The sequence below is a fragment of the Austrofundulus limnaeus genome, unplaced genomic scaffold (genome assembly GCF_001266775.1).
Source record: "Austrofundulus limnaeus strain Quisiro unplaced genomic scaffold, Austrofundulus_limnaeus-1.0 Scaffold4, whole genome shotgun sequence".
Classification (NCBI taxonomy): Eukaryota; Metazoa; Chordata; class Actinopteri; order Cyprinodontiformes; family Rivulidae; genus Austrofundulus; species Austrofundulus limnaeus.
The window spans coordinates 1077863-1099714 of NW_013952406.1; the positions used below are offsets into that span (position 1 = coordinate 1077863).

At 40.4% G+C, this 21852-nt stretch overlaps 3 protein-coding genes across 8 annotated transcripts in view; all 3 read right to left on the reverse strand.

Moving 5' to 3' along the window:
* svilc (supervillin c) overlaps window positions 1-10875 on the reverse strand; it is a 23712-nt gene extending 12837 nt beyond the window's left edge. For 3 of the 5 annotated variants that reach the window (XM_014022463.1, XM_014022447.1, XM_014022439.1), the window contains exons 1-8: window positions 10686-10874; window positions 6590-7020; window positions 3682-3810; window positions 3430-3600; window positions 3052-3086; window positions 1415-1476; window positions 443-588; window positions 87-318 (exon numbers count right to left, since the gene is read on the reverse strand). In XM_014022463.1, coding sequence (XP_013877917.1) covers window positions 87-318; window positions 443-588; window positions 1415-1476; window positions 3052-3086; window positions 3430-3600; window positions 3682-3810; window positions 6590-6858 — 1044 coding nt within the window. In that variant the 5' untranslated portion in view covers window positions 6859-7020; window positions 10686-10874. Of the gene's footprint in view, window positions 1-86; window positions 319-442; window positions 589-1414; window positions 1477-3051; window positions 3087-3429; window positions 3601-3681; window positions 3811-6589; window positions 7021-10685 lie in introns of all 5 variants that reach the window. The other 2 variants (XM_014022456.1, XM_014022469.1) reach the window with 2 other exon arrangements.
* Window positions 10876-11896: 1021 nt separating this feature from the next.
* On the reverse strand, window positions 11897-15404 carry cdk21 (cyclin-dependent kinase 21). The gene is made up of 8 exons (XM_014022480.1): window positions 15282-15404; window positions 14766-15022; window positions 14332-14464; window positions 14082-14249; window positions 13884-13993; window positions 13728-13778; window positions 12103-12235; window positions 11897-12006 (listed from the first exon to the last, which is right to left on the reverse strand). The coding sequence occupies exons 2-8, from the start codon at window positions 14993-14995 to the stop codon at window positions 11929-11931; spliced, it is 903 nt and encodes a 300-aa protein (XP_013877934.1). The 5' UTR covers window positions 14996-15022; window positions 15282-15404; the 3' UTR covers window positions 11897-11928.
* Window positions 15405-15719: 315 nt separating this feature from the next.
* retsat.2 (retinol saturase, tandem duplicate 2) lies at window positions 15720-21647 on the reverse strand. Of its 2 annotated transcripts, XM_014022496.1 has the most exons (11): window positions 21434-21647; window positions 20797-20979; window positions 20481-20722; window positions 19478-19679; window positions 19177-19374; window positions 18967-19086; window positions 18718-18856; window positions 17730-17839; window positions 17472-17641; window positions 17228-17387; window positions 15720-16397 (listed from the first exon to the last, which is right to left on the reverse strand). In XM_014022496.1, the coding sequence occupies exons 1-11, from the start codon at window positions 21591-21593 to the stop codon at window positions 16252-16254; spliced, it is 1830 nt and encodes a 609-aa protein (XP_013877950.1). In that variant the 5' UTR covers window positions 21594-21647; the 3' UTR covers window positions 15720-16251. The 2 variants fall into 2 exon arrangements, with proteins under 2 accessions (XP_013877950.1, XP_013877958.1); XM_014022504.1 differs by lacking the exon at window positions 21434-21647 and having other exon boundaries at window positions 20801-20891.
* Window positions 21648-21852: the final 205 nt, after the last annotated feature.

Genomic DNA, 21852 nt, shown 5'->3' on the forward strand with positions numbered 1-21852 from the left:
AAGTAAATTAAATCATAAATAAATAAATACTTTCAAAAAGGGGAAAAAATGTTCTTTAAACAGAGATCAACTTTCCTCGCACTCACCAGGCTGACCTCCTCCACTGTGATGGGCTGCGTCCGGTACCGGGACCCCTTCTGCCTTCGCCTCTCTGGGGGTCCAGCAGAGGGACCAGCAGGGYGTCCGGCCCCTTGCCTCCCGGGGAGGGACAGTTTATTGAAGAGGTCCAGCTTCTCCCTCATGCTCATCTTGCAGCTCTCATCTCCGTCCTCCTCTGACTCCACGTGAGCAGACTGAAGCTCCTCCGATGTCGGCGCCCTGCCACCAGGATTTAGCTTTTAGCTTGTGTTTAGATTACAGCTACTGTTTTGATAGTTTTAACTTTAATAATTCGTTCTTCAGTTTTTAATAATCTTTTTTTTTTTAATTCAGCTCCTCCCACCTGARGGCCACCTTCTCCTCACAGGTGATTGGCTGAGTGAGGAAGCGATGGTCGTTGCTGCGGCGCATCCGGCGTTCATGAACAGAACCAGTCGAGCGAGGGTTCAACTGGGCCGGGACCTCAGGGGCAGCAGACTTCTCCAGCTCCTGCAGAGCAGCCAAAAATAAATAAATAAAAACAGAGGACCAGAAAGATCCAACAACCACCCCCCTCCTCCTCCTCCTCCAAGATTTGTAAAGTCGGTTAGTTTCTCTTTTAAAAACGGTGCCAATAGTGTCAGATTGCCCTGGGCACGTAAATGCAGATTTGGGCAGGTGGACGTGTCCCAATGATGAAGCACGTAAATGTTTTTGTTTTTAAACAAGGTCATTTAATTTAAAAATTCTGAAAATAGATTAATAAATGCAGCATGTTAAACACTTAGACATGCATTTTATTTATTTTTTTTATCTCTGAATTCTTTAATTTCCTGTTCAAAGGATGAAACATTTGATTGCGCAATCCCTTCCAGCCTGCGCTGGAGATGAGAGAATCTCCTGCAGCCCCATCAGACTACAGTGAGGAGGGCCTCCACTCCCCACAAGTGAACTATAGGAAACAGATGTTAGGATATGAAATGACTTTAGGTGGAGGGCAGGGGTTTCACCTTGGTCACCTGCTCATCTCCATCGTATCACTTGTTTGTTTGTAGCAGGTGAAACAGGGTAAAGTGGTGCTGATGAGTAACAAGCTGGAAGTTGGAGCTTCATGTCGGCCCAACGGGTCAGAGCGAAACCTGAGACCCGCCGGCTTCGGTTACCTCACCTCCTTCTCTAATTATAACACAGCTGCTGCCTGCTAATGACACATTTCCACCTGATCCTTCAGAACTAAAAGCTGCTCAGGAGCTGAWGCGTTGCACAAACATCCGGGCTGATCCGACTGTAAATGTAGAGTTTTGTTTCAAACCCGACTGAAGAGGAGGAAACTTACTTTGAACAAAGACATCTTGGCCGCCACGCTCATCTTGGCTCTGTCGTCTGTTTTCACATCCGCTGCAGGAGAAGAGGTGAAAATGTGAGGAAAAAAAACAGAAGCTGTTTGTGATTTTTCACAGCAGCTAAAAAAGGTTCTGCTGCTGATTAAACACTTTTAAACAAACGTGTAACAACACGTCAGAKAAACCTCTAAAACACACTTGTTTCTGCAGCTCGTTTACCAAATAAAAGCAAACCTGTTTTTAACACTGAGGTCAAATAAGACTAGAACGGACCTGGCATCGGCTCTGCGTGTTTTATCAGACATAAAACTGTCAACACCGAGGATGTTAAATAAGACGAGACTAAAATAAAAACAACTTTATTTCCAGGACACTGACAGGGATTAACCAAGGCAGCTGTGTGAAGGATTCATAAAGACAACTGAACTGTGAAAAGTGCAGGACGTATTAATGATACGTAAAAAAAAAAAAAACGAGTTGTTAGAGCTGAAATAAACCAATGGCTAAAGGCCAAAAGCGCCAACAGACAGGCTAAAAGCTAAACATAGCAGACGGTAGCTAACAGTTGGAAAAAATACTGGTTAAACACTTGAAGTAGCAGATGGTAGCCYACAGTATCTAAAAGCCAGCTAATAGTGACCAAAAGATGGCTGAAAGCTAAATAGGGGTGCATGATAACTATCGGCCCGATATCATAAACAGAAACGATAATATATGCATACGTTTGCCAGTGAGGTAGAAAGTGTGCTTATTTATTTTAATCCTTTTTGGTCAAGCCGCTTCTCGTCCTGCTCAACTTGCGCAACGTTCAAGTGGCATCGAAAAAACAACTCTCTCCCTAGAAAAACAATTAGAATACTTTGTGCTGGAAAACAACCAGTCATTTTAATAATCATTAATGTTATTTTACCAATTAACCATGTATGTTACACACAAACTTTATAATTATTAACATAAAAAGGTTGGAACAACTACTCCCAATTTGAGAACATGTAATGTCTGTTACCTCTTGAATGCAGCACAAAGTCTGTCTGCTAAAATGCTAACAACAACAAGCTAGCGTTCAAGAACTCATTGAGACTTAAATCATTGCTGAGGATTTTGACAAATCTAAAAAAAAAAWGCCAGAGAGAACGCAAATCTCAAGCAATTTAACAATGGAAATGATGACAACACTTCACCCTCCCTTGTGTTAGTGCATTATCTGTTTTGAACTTGTGCAATGACTTTTTCTCTTTTGTTTAAATCTGAGATCAGTGTTAAAGGTCTTTTTTTATAATTAATGTGCCTTATTTAAAAAGATGGCCATTTGAGAAATTGTTTTGTTTGATATACTTTAAGAAACGTTTGTTTGCTAAGAGTTTATTTCAAATAATGTAATTTACAGTGTCACTTGGTTTCGGACTAGTTTATTTATGTTATGACCTTACCCATTTRTGACTAGTTCTCCTGGCATGTTATCGGTTATTATCGGTTATTATCGGCTATTATCGGCCGTTAGAAGGAGAAAGTTATCATTTATCGGTTCTTAAAATGAGTTATCGTGCATCCCTAAATCTTAAAGCAGTAAGAAACCATAAAATTACAGCCAGTACTGACTGTACGAGAATAAAAGAAAATAAACTTTTACCTTTCTTATTCTCCTCTTCTTCTCCGTCCATCAGCCTGGAAGAATCAGTAAAATATCAGGTCATCAAATACAACAAAATGAAAACTGATCGCTTTTTRCTGCAGCTGCCGTAAGTCATTTCAACAACTGTAAACTCCTAAAACTGCTTCCTGTGTTTCCAGTCGCAGCTCAGAGAAACGGCGGAGAAATATTTGCATCCTTGATAAACGGTGGAGGTCATGTGGGATAAAGAGGTCATGCAAAGCAGACTGTCCATGAGCTTCTGTGGTTCTGCTCAACATGCGCCTCAGTTTAACCCATTTTATCAGCGAGGAACTAATAACCATAAACATGATTTGTTTTCACTTTATAAAAAAATATAAAATAAAATAGACCTACCTGCTCTCCTCCACCTCGTTGGCCGTGATCGGCTGAGTTCTGAAGCGCTCGCCGGACTTGCGTCCGCCGCTCGTCCCTCCAGGAAGGTAACGCCGAGCGCGCCGCCGGCCCCCCTCAGAACCCGGCTTCACGGCCAGGTCCAGAGAGGACGTGGACCACCCGGCCTCCAGGCTGCACAAACACAGGTGAGGAAGAAGAAGCTGAGATGAAGGCAACAACTGTCACAAAGATCACACACGCAGGAGAGTTTACACTTTCTCCGGCTCCTCTCCGCTCTCCGTCTGCTGCAGGAGGGCYCTTCGTAACTGACCCACCGACACGCCGGTGTGGAGCTGCGGGGCGTTGGGTCCAAGACTGTTGGCAGAGTCCTGGAAACCCTGGCTGTAAGGGGGGGGCAGGGGCGAGGGGGAGGCAGGTGAGGACGAACTCTCAGAAACAAAAAAATTAACAAGTACAGACCAGTTCCAGGAGGAACTATGAAAGGGCCTGCCACGTGCAAGATTTAAGTTCACCGTTTGATGGAGACCACTGTCATCGACAACCATACCAAATTTCGCCTCAGAGTTATGGTCAGTTCTTCTGTTTAGTTATGGCGGCCATCCTGAATTTTTCATTTAATTATATGATGAGGATTGTTCTCAGCAACCACCACACCAAATTTTATTCCAATATGTTTAAAAATGACTGAATTATAGACAATTATATTATTTAAGCTTTGGTAGCCATCTTGGATTTTTGATTTATGTGATGAGGATTGTTCTCAGCAACCACCACACCAAATTTTATTCTAATATGTTGAAAAATAACTGAATTATGGACAATTTTATATATTTTAGCCATCTTGATTTTTTATTTAGCTTTCAGATATTGTCAAACCTTGTTCTTGACACCGTTGTACCAGTTTTCAGCTTTGTAGGTCTTAAAATACAACCTTATCTAAAATTAGCATTAGCGATTAGTCTAAACTTGTGAATAGCATTTAAAATGTGTTGGGTTAGCTCGCAGCTACCAACCCACCATATTTCAGCTTCATATGTCTCAAAACATTTGAGCTATCTAGGTGCCATGTTGACCTACACAAACTCCATCTTTCAGTCTCTCACTCAAGAATCTATTCRGTCCAGTAACAGGCTCAGCCAATCAGAAGGCCAGATTGTGATGTCATTAGGAAACCTAGCAGGTGTCAAATTTCTGCAGATTAAAGTGGGGAATATGCAGAAAAGTTTAGTTCAAACAAATGTCCGCTGTGTAAAATCTATAAGATCTATTGAAATAATTCTTGAACCACGAGTGAGAAAAGAGATTGATTCTTAATCACGGGAATTTTCAAAATTTTGTAGCACTTTATGTCAGAGATATGACGACTTAAAAACGGTCTTCGCTTTGCTACTGAACCGGAGCTTGAGAAAAACAACATGGAGTAGTATGGAACGAGAACTGGTAGCACTCTGCCTTCTGTGGCACTTTGAGAGAAAACCATTTGTCCTACAGCAAAACCAGAAACATTGAAAGACAAAAACGCCTACATTTTCATGTATAATTTGTTTGTGTATCGTAAAAAATGTAGCTGTAAGAAGAAATTGTTTGCCAAGAAATCATTTGAAGCCACAAAGCGCACCACTGTAGGTCACATGACTCAGAGTGTGGCCATTTTTTCAGCTGAGAGCTGAGCTTYGTGTACTCCTATGAGGTTTTTTTGACTGTAGTATTTTGTAATTTACATCTCCATAGTAACTTGAAATGCCACTAAAAGTAATAGCACCCCTCCCATTGCCGAGCCGGTCGTTTTGATATGAAATTTTTAGGGGTGCATGTTGCTGTTCGGGCTGAATTAATGTACGCAGGGCTCTAAAGTGCGACTAATTTGATCCCAAAGGCGGCCTTATTTTATAATAGTGCACCTTAAAAATATTTCCGGTCGAACTGGTGGTTCTTTTTTAACCCAGAGTCGGAAAAACCTTTCTTTCTTTCTTTTTTTGTTAACTGTGGAAATGATATGTGGATGGTTGCTTCCTCTTAATTTTCAGTGGTAAAGTCCATCTTGCAGTCAGGTTCTGCTCTGCAGCAGATTATTCCAGCAGGAAGCTCACCTGTATGGCAGGTCGCTTTTACATATAATCGGCTTCACCGGTTACGTTCCAGGTTCTGAAAATGGTTTTATGACTGCACAGTTTAGTTTTTTTAGTAAGAGATACATACAATTCAACTAATACAAATTAAATTGAAGACTTTTTCATGTTATGTTATTTTCATTATTTTAAAAAAGCTTTTTCACATTTAATAAATATTAGTAATATTTCTGCTGTTAATCATAATTCTCTGTTCATCAGGTTTGGCCCAAGATCCTGAAGGCATGAGTTGTCCATCTGAGAAACATGTGTAGTCTTAAATACATTTAACCATGAAATGTTTAAGATGTTGATAAAATGTTCAACCCTTAAACATTTGTACTTAGAGTTTAGAATTTCTTTCATTTCATTTATCTTGATGTTTAAGTTAAAACTTGAGGTCATAGAATCACTTTAAAATTACTTTTCAGTAAGTTGTATGTCTACAATTCTGGTTCAAATGAAGAACTTTATTTTTTGCCAGATTTTTAAATTATTTGTGAGTTAATATTTCCTTAATGGATAACAATGATTTTTTAAAAAAGTGAACCATTAAAACATCAATGTTAAATGTGATGCATTTGCAAATTTGGGTGCACCTAACATTTGTSCTGGTGCACCTTAGGAAAAAATGTTAGGCACACCAAAAAGTTAGTCTAGAGCCCTGGTACGACTGTGTGTCTATACCATTTTTTAAAGTATAGAGATCCCTTTTTAAGGTGGATAAAGAGGGAGGCAGATTGGCATGCCCTAATAAATATCTCCCGTCAATCTCTGCAGAGAAACATCCAGTAAAATCAGATCATACAGCATGATGAACTAAAACTTCAGATACGGAGCAAAGATTTGCTGAAAGTCATCTTCAGCTGCAGCAGCTTTCAGGTTTGACTCTGGCGAGTGATATGCATTCCTTCAAGGATTGTTAGACTTTTAACTCTGTTACTGAGTTAATATTCTATTTCTGGGTTTAATACCAAAAAACTTAACAGTTTTTCTCTCAGGTTTTCACCTAAATGAGCTCCAGGTTGTTTTTAGAAACAAATCTGACTCACCCTCTCAGGGAGTTGTTCTCTGCAGGAACATCCTCCYCGACTCCATTTAGAACCTCTTGTGTTCTGCCGTTTGCCCTTTCGCCGAGGCCGTCCGAGTCCAGCCCACTTCTTGGGGTTTGGGTCAGCTCTCGCCCGTCCCTCCTCTCACATTTGGAGGGAAGCTCCTCTGTCACGCRGTAGCGTTCGGCCAGTTCTCGCCGCCTCTCGGCTTTGTAGCGGGCGATCCTCTCCGCCCTGGGCTCAAGGACCGGGTTCTCCGTCGCCTCCATGTCCCCCCCACCCCCAGRCCCCGAAGGATTTAAGTTTTCACCTGCAGGGTGTGTGAGGAAGGAGAGTCTGTCCTCCGCTTAACGGTGACGCCAAAACACAGGAAATCAGATTCCATCAGACCTCTTCGTCTGTGTTGATTCTGCTCCTCAGAGACTTTTCTCCTGAAAGAAAATGAAAATTAAATGCAGCAGAACTGATAAAAACAACTCGTTAACTCATTATCTACAACACAATAAACAAATATTAAAAGATGTTCTCCTCAGGGCTGTGTACTAAGCCCCCTTCTTGAGTCATCTCTATAAAGATGGCRGCCACAACATCGTCAAATTTGCTGACGTCACAGAGGGGGAGGTAGATATAAGCGATTTTTAAAGTGTTTATTCTGCACATTTCCTGTTAAATCAACAAGTCTGACATCTCTGAATCGGCCCTATCAGTAACCGTTAGTTTTCTAACCTGAATCCCTCCTCCTCTTCCTCAGGTCCATGTAAGATGATCAACTCCAGCCTGCAGGAATCTCTTCTTGCATTGAAACTCAACACCTGGGCTCAGCTCCAAACGGTCCGCGGACTCGCCTCTCTTCCACTAAAACTACAAATAACCTAAAGCAGAACAACCTGCGTCACCCTTTTTCACCGCTGCAGCGCKGACGCCGAGCGAGCCGTCTCATTACAACAATCCCTGGTTTTTAATTATTCTTAAAACACATTCAGTGATCTGTTTYTTATTATGTGTTTTGTTCTGGGCGCATTTTAATTCATCATTTTCAAAATAAATGTTAAGTCACTTAACTCTGACTTATAAAGCATTCAAACACAAATCTTGGTTTGCAACAACAAAAATGAATAATAGCGAATAACTGGGCTAAGTTCCATAAAATTTTTTGAAAAACCTTCAGAAAGCTTGAAGAGGTTTAGATAAAAAGAAAACGAGGCTCCTTCGATGCAAAATATGATCAATATAAGAAATAAGATTTTGCACTTTACTGTACTTCAGAATATACAGTGAGTGTTTTCGTTTGTGTCGGTGTGTTTCTCCAAACTGTGMGCGTCAGCATTCCTGCTGCAGGAAACATAATGGAGACGAACAAAGAGCTGCGAGCCGCAGACTTAGTGCAGCACGAGGACCTGCTGAGAGGCTGGACGGCTGCAGGATTCACCAAATTGAAAAACTTCATATTTGATCAGTTTAACTCAATAAACCTGTTATCACATCGTAACTCGTGCACACCTGCAATCCAATGATACCACTTTCATTTATGGGCTTTATTTGTGTTCTTTTTGGTAAAAACACAAAAATCAAATAAAGGTTTGCAAAACGCTAAAGTCTAAATCTAAACTTTACTAGAACAAAATTCTAAATAGTTGAACTAAAAGGGAAAAAATGCATTTAATGACATTACACCTGTTGTGCCAGACTTTTAGACTAAAATCAACACATGATGAGAAACGATGGAGCTGTTTATATCAGAGCATGTGTTGGTAAGGACTCTCAGTTACTACCACATCAAATTTTAGCTCAATATCTGCAAAATGGACTGAATTAGAGKTATTTTTGTTGGCTAATGTGGATGAGCTGTTGCAGTTACCGGTAGCTTACATTGGACTGACTCCAAAAGTAGGGGTGTAAGAAAATATCGATACACTGAAATAACGCGATATTTCATTTCCCGATACTGTATCGATATTCTAAAGCCCTGTATCGATTTTTTATTAAGGTTTAAAATGTCAACTTTCCTGCCAGCTGTTCATTTTTATGTTGTAGTTCAGCCTCTGARCACTAGTTGGCAGCAGTGAGCCAGCCATTTGGCTCCTCTACCTCCAGAGGTAGAGGCTATTGTTAAGTGTTGGGTGAACATATTGTAAATTAATATTAAAAACTAAAATCTGCAAAAAATACATTTTCAAACAATTTATTGGCAAAATTTAGTCTAATATTTGAAAACATGGATGAAATAAGAAATATGAAACAAATAAAATAAAATACATACAAAGCAGGACACAGCTAAATGTATCAAAAGTATGTCTATGTAATATTAGAATTTTCTGAGACAATGAATTTTGGTTTTTTCATTTTTTTTCCAGTAAGAGGTTTTTATTTAATAGAATTTTTGGACTAAAAATATCGCAATATATCGCAATACTTATATATTGCCTTGTTTACAGTATCGCAATATATCAGGATATACCGTATCGTGACCCCTCTGTCATGATATGTATCGTATCGCCAAATTCTTGCCAATACACAGCCCTATCCAAAAGTGAATTAGTTGTAGACAGATATTTAGTGATTATTACCTGAAAGTTTAATTAAAACATCTTCAGCAGTTTGTCAGATATTTTGCTAACAGACTCACAAACACACGGGCAGAAAAGATAATCATCTGGCKTCTTCAGTCCTGACCTGGACGTCCAGCAGAAATCGGGCTGAACCAGATTAAAAGGTCGTTCTGGGATAATCCTCCGACCCATTACACCTACCCCGCTGAGTTACCTGCCCTAAAGTTCCTGAGGACATGTTCCTCAGAGGATRGTCCTGTYCACAGACGAAACTTTCAARTGATTTTTACGCAAATTTTGTATTACCTGCCCACAGGAAGTAAACCCCTGGTCAATTCAAGARGGCCGCCACAGCTAATAGACGTTATGGGGAAAACAAAAATGGGTCGACTTTATTGAGACAACTAAAATTAGGCGTGGTAGTAGCAGAGACTGATCCCCGATAATTACTGAGGGCTCATTTATTGTGCGAGATCTGTTTAGAACATGTTTGTTAGCAAAATCTCTCATAAACCAATGGTCAGATTTTAATGAAACTTGGATAAAGCAATCACCAATTAGGCCTCTATAACTAATTAATTTAGAGTTAAACAGAGTAAAGATGGCCACCACAACTAATGGACATTAGAGGAAAAACAAAACATTGGCAACAACTTGAGTCGACTTTGCAGAAGCGGAAATAAAAATTACGATGAGCGTTAACCCAATCAAGATCTGCTTAGAACGTGTCTGTTAGCAAAATATCCCATTAACCAAGAATATAGTTCAATTAAACCTGACTGAAGCACTGAATGATCTTCTAAAACTGATTCTATGGAGTTAATTAGATTCAAGATGGCCGCCGCAGCTAATTAGCGAACACAAAAAATGGCTACAACTCAGTCAACAGATATTGAGCTAATATTCATGGCTTAGAGTTTTGCTGTCTGTAAAAAAACACAAATTAAACAAATGTCACGTTCAGGATGTGAGATTCATTTTGAATAAATATTCAAGATGGCCGCCACAGCTAATTAGCAAACACAAAAAAAATGGCTACATCTCTGTTAGTTCTAGAGATTGGGCTAATATTTGGCATTATAGCTTGAGAGTTTTTGCTGTCTGTCTGACAATAAAACAACTGAGATTAAACAGATTTAATTGAAACTTTCATAAAAGATTCATTTTGGAGGAGACATATTCAAGATGGCCGCCACAACCAACAGCTAAATAGCAAACAGGGGGGGAAAAAGTTGCCCCCCAGATACTGAACTAATATTTGTAGATTGGATCATTTTTACCGGGAGTTTCTTCTATTTAAAATGGTCTAAAATTTGTCCTGGTAGTAGCCGACAGTCGTTCGACACAGACGCTCCAAGCGCCAACACGAAGTCTCGCGAGACATCCCATCATCACAGTYTTTTTCAGGCTTAGAACCTTCCGAACAGTTCTGAAACCGAACGAGCTTCAGCCGCCCAATCCAACAGGTGGACACGGTAACTGGGTTCCGAACCGTCGCCCGGTTCTGGTCGTGAAACACTTCTCCAAACCAAGGAGTAGCTACTTACATCGAGAGAGCTCCATGTGTCCCTCCGCCCCGGCGGTGCCGCTCTGATCCTCCGCCGCTCTCAGCCGCTCCTAATGTGGTCAGGCTCGCAGCTGGGGGGCGGCTCTGACCGGGTATAAATAGACGGACCCAAAGCTCCAGGGAACGGACAGGGGTTCGGCTTCCGTTTGGACGGGRTTTACACGAACATCCCGACTCAAAAACTCACCTGAAGTCGGCTCTTCTTAAAACGATCAAACGAGCAGGAGAACCGTTATTTAAAAACTTAGTGGTCACGTGATCTGACCGGAAGGGAGGCGTTCTCCAGGTGTTTTGTTATAATAAAACATATGACAGTTTTATCAGGATGAAATACGAATATTCTTTTAAGACACTAGTTGTTCCTGCAGCTAAAGACCACATAACATGATGCTACCCCCTCCGTACTTCACAATTCTTTTCTTTAAGCCTGCAAACTTCCACTTTTCATCCAAATTTAACATAAAAACCTAATGCAAAAATTGCATTTACTAAAGATGTCAATTTTAATTAGAGGGGAATAGACTGAAATAAGTATTTTAACTGAAAACGACAGCTTTGTGTGTTTTTTTCATAATTTAAATGGATTACTACACTTATAGAAAAAATGAGGGTGAAGGTCCACAACTAATTAACTAATTAAGACCCAACAGCGCCCTCTTCCTGCCTACATTGGATCTGCAAATAATCCACACAGCAACAGGTTCAAAGAGTTTATAGAAAAGCTTCTTGAACGAACAGAGCAACTCGTGTAGAAAAATAAATACAGTACATTCTGTATCAGAACACCATAAATATTTAAACAAACAAAAATAAAACATCTGATAAACAAAAACAAGTGTTGCTTTCCATCAAAAACAAGAACAAAAAAGTAACTCATCAAAGTAAAGGAGCATTCAAACAGGATTTCTTTTTTTTGCAACAAACAAACAAACTACATTCAGTAAAAACAACAACTTTCACATTTATCTGAAACTCAACAAACCGTCCCTAAAGTCACATCAAAGTTTCCAAATTAAAATAAGAACAATAAATGTATGAGTTTTGGACATGTATCAAAAATAAACCTTTGAGTTTCCTCTCCTCTGACCTCCATTTTCATGATGTTTCTGATTTTTTTCTTTTATAAAAAGAAAAGATTTTTCAAGTTTTCAGTGGATTTTAGGATTGGACTGAATCTCAGCTGAACTTTACCTCCTTCGGCTCCTTGAGTGGAACAGAACTCTTCAGTTCTTCACAAAGTAAGGATGAGTCAGAGCTTTGGCCGCGGAGATGCGAGCGCTCGGGCTGAACACCAAACACCCCTGAAGGTGAGACATGGGCAAAAACATTACTGTCCGGCTTTGTCAGCTGGAGGTCAGGATTCTGGTTTAAAACTTTTGCACGGCTCCGCAGCTTACAGACAGCAGGTCGGCCTCGTCCGGGTCCAGGTTAGGGAGCAGCTGGGCGCAGGATCCTCTTGGTCCCCAGCTCTCTGAGTACGAGATGGGGCTGTCCTGAGGCCAGTCCTCCTCGCTGGGCAAACCGATCACCCTAAAGATAAAATAATAATAATTAATTAATGAGAAAAAAAGGGGGAAGACAGGAGGAAGCAAAATGTGATGTAAAAACTAAAGGAAGCAATGAGCAAGCTAAAGTAGCAAAAATTTCTGAAAGAAGCGAAAATGGCTAACTGAAAAGTAGCAGCAGTTTAAAGTAGCAAAAGACTAGATAGAAGCTAAAAGCAGAACCGTGCTTAAAAGCAGTCAAAGGCTAACTTAAAGCTAAAAGTAGCAAACGGCTAACTAAAAGCTTAAAGTACCAGAACAGTGCCTAAATGTAGTCAAAGGCTAACTAGATGCTAAAAGTAGCAAAAGGCTAGATAAAAGCTAAAAGTAGCAGAACAGTGCTTAACAGCAGTCAAAAGCTAACTAGAAGCTAAAAGTAGCACAATGGTGCCTAAATAAAACAACAGGCTAACTAAACGATAAAAGTAGCAAAAATAGAAGATAGATGCTAAAAGTAGCAATACAGTGCTTAAAAGTAGGGCTGCCACGATTAATCGATTAATCGATGACTAATCGATTATTAAAATAATCAATGACTAATTTAATAATCGATTAATCGTTTTCTTTTTTTGTTGTTGTTCTTTACTTTGTTTTTCTCTCCAAACTGCTTTGACACCTTCCACTGCCACGTCTGCCTTTCTGTCCTTGACACACATGCACAGTAGTGGTAACTGGGGTAGGCCGTGGACGTTACAAGACTTTATACAGACAGGCTCTGGTATCATGGCTACCTGACAACAGAGCTCAAAGTGTGGGATCATTTTAAGAAAATGAAAGAGAAACCTGTGTAATATCTGCAGAGCAGAACTTGCCTTCCACAGCAATTATTTTTAGTTAGCATATAGCTAAAATCTAACGATGTTTATACAATAGCAGCTGCATTCTGGCGTGATAAGCTCTATGTTTTATATTCAATTATCGTATGATCTGATTAGTCGACTAATCGAATAAATAATCGGTGATTAATCGATTATTAAAATAATCGTTTGTGGCAGCCCTACTTAAAAATAGTCAAAAGTTAATTTAAAGATTAAAACGGTAGCAAAATGGTGCTTAAATGTGGCCATACTAATAGTAGCAAAACAGTAGGTAAAATTTTAAACAAGGTTTGTCAAAAGCTAAAATTAGCTAAAGGCTAGGTAGAACCAAAAATTAGCAAAATGCTAGCTAGAAGCTGAAAGTATCATAACAATGGCTAAAAGACGCTAAATGCTAACTAACAGCTATAAATAAGACAAAAAAGGAGTCCGTTGGCAGGTTTTTTTAAGAGATCAATGTTTTGGAAGGAAGTGAGGTAAAAATGTGTTTAATGGAGAAAATATTTGTAAATAAGTTTAACTTTTCATAAAAGTGTAAAAGTTACAGAACATCAAAGATCAGAGCTCTCCTCTCCGGAATAAGCTGAACGATTTGATGCATGAATGACTAAAATAACACAAAGTATACAGATGCTGACTCAGCACTCGGGAGTTACTTACTCAAAGATTTTTTGCAGCTGCTGCACTTCAGTGCACCCCTTAAACAACGGTCTGCAGAGCACAAGCAAAATATGCTTAATCTCCAGTTTTACAGAATCACAAAAACCCTAAAATCAAGACGAAACTTCAGACTCAGATGTTTTCTGACTCGCCGACCTCAAGAGGAAAAGCTCCGCAAAGATGCAGCCGGCGCTCCACATGTCCACAGAGAACATGTAAACGGAGTTTAGCAGAACTTCAGGCGCTCGATACCACAGAGTCACCACCTGACGAGAAGCAGGGGAACACGAGGCAACACGCTCGGTTAAAAAAGGATGTTTTACACCTGAAGGCGAGCTCCGCAGTGACACTTACGCCTGGTGTCAGAGAGATGTTGAAGCTGTGGAGACGAGCCAGTCCAAAGTCTGCGATCTTCACRTCTCCACAGCTGCTGACCAGGATGTTCTCCGGCTTCAAGTCACGGTGCAGCACCAGGTTCGTGTGTAAGAAGTCCAGTCCGCGCAGCAGCTGACGCATCACATCCTGACAGCGACACCGCAGCAGATATTACGTCGACTCAAGAGCTGCTGTGTTTTAAAAATTTTTTTTAATCTCATATTCCCACCTTTATGACAGGACGGCTCAGACCACAGGCTGGAACCTTAGAGATGTAGGTGGACAGGTCCTGGTCAATGTACTCCAGCACCAGCGTGAGGTCCAGGGTGGAGTTCACCGACACAACGGACACATCTAAAAGTCTGCAGAACAAAAAGTTTGTAGAAAAGCTGATCAAAACGCAGATTTTTTTTAAACAATTTCTCTTTCATTTGCATTAGCAAAGCTAAAAAAAGGTAAACTTGTGTTTGATGACAACAAATAGATTTTTTAAATGTAAATCAGAAAATATACTTTATTAATCTCTGGGGGGAACTAACAGCTACCCAAAAGGATGCTTATGTTTGCGCATGCGCACTAACGAGAAAGTCAAAGCGTGACAGGTTAAATATAATAGCTAATAATTTGTACTGCTAAATGGAAAAAAATCAATAGCGAACCTACTTCACCACGTTCGGGTGGTTGAAGAAGGCCATTTTGCGAAGCAGAGCCGCCTCCCGGATCATGAAGGGGGGAATCCCGGTCTCCGTCGAGGCCCAGCGGCAGTTGAGCTTCTTCACCCCCAGGAGACGCTGCGTCCCCCCGACCTCTCGGGCTTTGTACACCTTACCGAAGGAGCCCTCTCCCACCTCCGCCAGGAGCTCGTAGCTCAACGGGTTAACCGASTCGTTCATCCTACTCCAAAATCAGTCTAAACTGACCTAAATTAAACAGATTAAAATAATAAACTTTTGGGATAAAAAAAAAACTTTAATGTGTAGCGCTAGCTTCGCTTGGTGTTAGCATCGCTAGCTAACGATGCTAACACACTACAGGCGATAATTAGCAGGTGAATAAACAACCTGTCACTAAAAAATAAACAAAACAAACATCACCTGCAATAACAGTTTTCACGTACGTAAACTCTGAACTTGAATTGTTGGTTTTTTTAATCACATTTTGGTTTCTTTTTAACTTTACCTCAGACTGCTTGGAGCTCAATCTGCACCGTCCGCCAGCGGCAGAAACTTGTCTTTGCATACTTGAAAAAAAAAAAAAAGAAAAAAAATCACACCCACTTGAATCGGCCAGCTAATCAGAAAGCTTCAAATCTTCTTTTGCTGACAGTTTTCTTCCACCACGTGCTCCTGCTGCTGTCTGTGTAAAGGTGTGTGTTGTTTGATTTTTGATAAACAAACATGGTGACACCAGTTGGATCTTCATGAWTTTTTATTTGCCTACTCAAACCTTTTTGCTTCCTCTTTCTTGTGCCACTTTAGGTTCCGGTTTGCCAGATTGCAGTACTGAAACCTGGTGGCTGCATGTTTACCTRTGATCATTACAGTGTGGTGCGTTCAAGTGCAGTCGGGAATTATTTAATGTGTTTAAACTAGCAAAACAAATAAACAAAGGGAAGGGTTCTTCATAGTACGCTTGTGTTTATTTGTCACCTCAAAACAAACCAAGAAACAAGTAATAATAAGTACAGATCAAAATATCAACAATGACAAACAGGAAGTTATAAAAATATTGTTTGCAATTTTGATCAGTTTAAAAAAATTGCTTTAGTCACAGAGTAAAGCACAAAATATTGCATAAGGTTCACAAAAACAACAATGAATAAAGCTGGTAAACATTTTTAGGTGCCATTAGTTAGAAAAGTGCTTTAGTAATCAAACACAAACACATCTTAGGGCAGTAAATACATTGTTGTAATACAATTTGTTGAAATACAGATCTTTCCTGCCCACAGCCATCACCATCTACAATAACCCTTTAGTTAAATGAGTTACAACATCTAATCTCCCTTTGGGACCAATAAAGTATTTTTGAATTGAGCTGAATTAATATGTAAAGTATGAGTACAGTAAATTCTCCCTTTTTTCAGTGTTAATTCATTGATCTCAAGCTGTTGTGTTAAAGTGATTAATTGGAGCGTAAATATCAGCAGCTACTCCTTTTTCTGCTTGTTAAAATGTTTTGCTCTTTTGGCCAAGGCGATGGCGTCCAGATGGAGGTTGCGGTTAAGAATGACCGAGCCACAGGTGAGCGCTCCGGCCAGGGCGCCGGCGAAACCACACAGAAACATATCCTGACCTGGGAAACACACACAAACACATACGCACACAACCCATCAGAAAGATGAACGGACGGCGTAACACCATAATATGACCATTAACAGTGGTGGGCTCAGCTAACTAAAACGTTAGCGCCACTGACCGCTAATCCACTAAAGAATCTTAGCTCTGCTAATGGTAATCTGCTAAACAGCCAAAACTTTAGTGGGAGCTAATGCTAACTGCTAAGACGACAAAAAACAAACAAACAAAAAAGAGCAAAAAAATAAAAACATACCCATTATTAATTTTTATTGGTTAAATTTGAAGAAGGGTGGGATCATCTACGACAAATCAGCCAATCCAAACCAGAGTTATAACTCTGTCTAAGTTGTGATACTTCCAGTTTACCCCTTTCAGAATAAAAGCATTTTTTTTGTTCCAGTTTGTTTTTCTATAAATACAAGTCAGTCAAACTACATCATACCTTCCCTGCCACATTTTATTTGTAGTCAATTTATGTATTCATTATTTAAATATTACTAAACGTTTTATTTTTTAACGCTCTCAGTTAGATATTTAGCCGCTAAAGATGCTACATGCTACAACACACATCTGACACATCCAGCACTACTTGTAAGGTGGGACAGTTTTTATTTATTTCAAGATAAACAACATAAAATAGAAGTTTTACACTGGTGAATTTTAGTGGGCTTAAATTAGCAGAAGCTAATCGGTCTGCTAACAATTTCCAAAGCTAGCAAAAAAAGCTAATACGCTAAATGAGATGCTAGTTAGCATATTAGCTGAACTGTGCCCACCAATGTTTGATAAAATGTCTAAAAATGTAAGTTGAGGCAGAGGACACACCTGTCAGGTAGAGGTTCTTCAGAGGGGTCTGAGGTCTTATCGTAGCGTTGAGTTCAGGCCTGAACCGACCGATGTCATGATCCACACCGTAGATCTCACCTTTCGGGGCTGCGATATAGTGCGTGTTTGTGACGGGGGTTCCAGCATCAATGTACTCAATCTAAAAAAAATAAACATAAATTACACAAAGAAAGTGGAAAAACTGGGAAAATATGCAGACTTTAAAAGCATCCAAWGCCTCTACCTTGTCTCTGGTGATCTTAGGAAACACGTCCATCACCACCTCCAGGGCCGAGTCGATAAACATTTGTTTCAGCTCTTTGTAGTCGGGCCCGCGGTTCGTCACTTTGTCGTCCTTCCARTCCTCAAACCACTCGTATTTAGCAAAACTGACCAGACTCAAAGTTGACTTTCCTAAAACGACAGTCAAAACAAAATGAATGAAACAATCTGAGTTGAAAGGACTCCAGATCGAAGTGTTTTTGTTTTTGCCTTGTCTTACCCGGTGATCTCTCCTCCCAGGTTGGATCTTTAGCTGATGGACAGGCGACAAACAGCAGAGGGATCTTCTGAGCAGCCTGTTCTCTCGCTTTACTATTATAGTCCTCCAGCCTTTAATGGAAACATAAAACATGTGTATTAACACAATTATGCATTGGTGGGATTAGCAGAACTAGCTTCTCATTTAGCAGATTAGCTTTATCGCTAACTTTGGAAAATGTTCCGCTAATTCTACTTTTATGCCATTTATCCAGAATTACATAAAAGCTGTCCCATAATACAAGCAGTGCTGGACATGTTTGTGTAGCATGTAGCATTTTTAGCAGCTAACATATTATCAAACAGTGGTGGGCACAGTTCAGCTAATATGCTAACTAGCATCTCATTTAGCYGATTAGCTTTTGTGCTAACTTTGGAAACCCTTAGCGGACCGATTATCTTCTGTTAATTTAAGTCCACTAAAATTCATAAGTGTAAAACTTCTTTTTTTATGTAGTTTATCTTGAAATAAATAAAACTATCCTGTCTTACAAACAGTGCTGGATGTGTCAGAGATCGTGTCTGTGTAGCACGTAGCATTTTTAGCAGCTAAACTTCAAACTAAGAGCATAAATTTTTTTTTAACAATATTTACATAATGAATATAAAAACTGACCACATATTAAATAAGGTGGAAAAAGTGTTGTTGTTTTTTTCGTTTCACTAACTTCAAACTCAAAGAAATGCTTTTATTGTGAAAGGTATAAATTAGAAGTAGACAGAGCTATAACTCTGGTTTGCATTGGCTGATMTGCCTCAGARGATCCCACCCACCTTCAAATTAAACCAATAGAAAACTAACAACAGGTCTTAGCTATTAGCATTAGCCTCCGCTAATTTTTTCCATCTGTTTAGCGAATTATCATTAGCAGAGCTAAGATTCTTGTTTAGCAGATTAGTGGCCAGTGAAGTTAACACATCAAAGTCTTAGCATTTGTAAAGAAACATACAGTTTGTCCAAATTGTTCTCAGCAAAGATCCAGTAGTTGTCCGCTTTCAGGCCCAGCTCCTCCTTGGTTCCGTTCAGACCCATAAAGATGCTCAAGCCGCCATCACCGTGTTTCACCATGCTGAGCTGCTCCTGGATGGCTGCAAGGCAGGAGAGTTTCAGAAACAGAGGCAGTTTAAAAAAAAKAAKAAAAACAAGAAGAGTGGGTGGTGACTCCCAGCTGACTGAGTTTTAGCCGTTTTTGTCTGACCTGGCAGGGCTTGGAGCTCTGCGGGCAGCAGCTTCTCGTACGTGTTGAAGATGCCGGCATCGGAAACGATCATGGGGGCGCGGATGTGCACTTCCTCCTGACCCTTCAACACACTAACACCTGAAATCATCAGAAACGAACGCTGTGGTTAAAGCACTGCGTGACGAGACCTCCAGTGAATGAGTAAAAAAAAATAAAAATAAAAATCACCGTAAGCTTCTTTGGCATCATTGAACAGGATCCGGTTCACCGGGGCTCGGACCAAAACAGCGCCTCCCGCCTTCTCCACAATGGGGATCATGTGGTATGCGATTTCACTGGAGCCGCCTTTAGGGTACCAGGCGCCGTCCAGGTAGTGAGTCACCAGCAGACTGTGCATGGCAAAGCTGGCCTCTTTAGGAGTCTTTCCTGCAGATTCAAAACGAGAAATAAGAGTTCAAAGCTGATAAATCTGATTCCAGTGACAAAAAATAAATACATTTTTTTAAAAAGGAGCTGCAGCCCGGCGTACCGTAAGTGCCAACAATGTAGGAGAATACGGCTCTGAGGTCCTGGTTCTGTGTCAGCTCGTTGACCACGTCTGTCAGGCTGCGGGGTGCCATTTTGAAGAAGAAAGACAGACGTTCGACGAGGCCGGTGCAGATCAGGAACTTGGTCAGAAAGACTGGAAGGAGCTTCAGCATAGCCATGAGCCAAACTCCGTTTTTAGTTTTCTGAAGACAAAAACACAAAGATCAGTTTAAAGTGTCCGTGACACTTTTTCTTCAGTGACAGAAAATTAAAGAAAATATCCCACTAGTTTAGAAATTTGGAATCATTCATACAATTTTTACCCAGTTTGTCACAAAACGTGCATATTTTTTACTAAATTTGGTGCAGTCCAAGAGAAACAGGAAGTGATGTCAAAGGGGAACTCTTTAAAAAAAAGAGTAACTTCCTGGTCTTTACAAATATGACTCTTCTTTATCTTTGTGATAATGACTCAAAATCTACAGAAACATCTGATTCTTTGCAGTCTGTTGTTAGCCGTTGTAGCAACTCATTCAGATTTTCCCCTTTGACATCACTTCCTGTTTCTGCTCATGCAAATTTCTCAACTGCTCATTTCAGTGTCGTGAATTTTTGTTCGCAGTTCATCATTAATGTTTTCTTTCCAAATATGTACTCAAATATATCACTTAAATTTAAAGTCACGGGCACTTTAAAGCACAGATCCGACCTTTCTTTCCTTCACGAATCACTTGTTTTGGTTTCAAACTATCGTGTTTCGGGAACGTTACTGCAGAGTTACAAGCTGTTTGGAGAGATTATTTAACCGTCTGTCGGAGTAAAACAGATAAAAGTTGTGCAACGCTGCAGGTGAGTGTCCTCAGAAGTCACTCCGGCCTTTGGTTTGGATGAGATAAAGTGAAATCTGAATAATGAAATTTGATCAAAGTGCAGCTCTTAAACACAAGGGTTAGTGGAGGAAAGGTCACCTGCACCTCGGGGTAACGGGAGTTACAGGACCTTACCTTGGCCAGCCGCAGGTACTCGTCGATGGCTTTCTCCTCTCCGGGGAAACACTTCTTCAGCTCTTCGGGGAAGCGAGTCTTGCCGCTGTAGATGGGGTACCTGCGGCGGTTTTCTGGAGGTCCCAGCAGGACGTGGTCAAACGGGTTCTCCAGAGGCTCCCACTGCAGCTGCCCATTGGTCATCTGGTCCAACATGCAGCGGAAGGGTTTGTGCTCCAGGAGGTCACCGATGTAATGGATCCCTGCGGTTCAGGAGCAACGGTCAGTCCAGAGCGAGGCGTTCGTGTTCGAGGGGAGGGGGAAAATGTCGACTCACCCACATCAAACTCGAAGCCCTTCTCGGAGAACGTGTGGCAGCACCCTCCGGCCTTGCTGTGCTGCTCCAGAACCAGAACTTTCTTTCCGACTTTAGCCAGCAGCACGGCCAGCCCGAGCCCACCGACGCCGCTGCCAATGACGATGGCYTCCAAGTTTTCTGGTACTCTGCTGGCCAGGAAACCTACAAGGAGTCAGGTAAAAAGTGTACAAAAATAAATTAGACCTGTGTTCATTTGAAGCTTTAAATTTCAGCTTTGAAGATGTAAAAATAATCTGTTTCTTGATTTCTAAAACATATTTGAGTTTTAAATGTGGCCATTTTGTTTAATTCCTGAAGATATTAAAACAAATTAGATTTTAATACCCCACTAAATGAGCATACAGTCCAAGAAATGAGATATTAAGTTATATAACTGACTAAATAAACAAAGATGAATAATGTTTACTTGTGAAACAGCTGAACTAAATGCCTCGTTGCAAACATTTATTACCTAATATATAAAATGTCAAATTTAGCTCCTGTTTAAATTAAACTAATAATATTTTGTACACAGCTAACACGATACTGAAGTGAATTTATTTTATTGCACAGCGCAGTCAGGCTCCAAACTTTACGCCTTGATCCATAAACTCACCTTGCTTTAGCACTTTATTCTTCTCTTTCTTGTCGTAAACTCTCTTTTTCAGCGGTTCACGACAGTCCTTCTCAAAGGGGTTCGGTCCGTAGCTGCCGAAGACATATTTTAACATAAAAATAATCAGAACCGCAGAAATAATGGACACAAGGACCCACATTTTGTCCGTTTTTCGACCCTGCGTCCAAATGACAGGTTTCTTTTCTGACTACTGTGGATCATTTCCTAGTTTCACTAAGAACCGCCCACATGATGTCACGGTTCACAGAAGCCAATCAGAACTTAGAATGGYTTACGCGTCGATAGTTTTTGACCAATCAACGACAAGCTAAAAAGGGGCGTGACTGGGAGTTGATGCTACATAAACAGGCCTAACAAGCTAACAAACAAACGATTAAAAACAATAAGTTAACACTTAC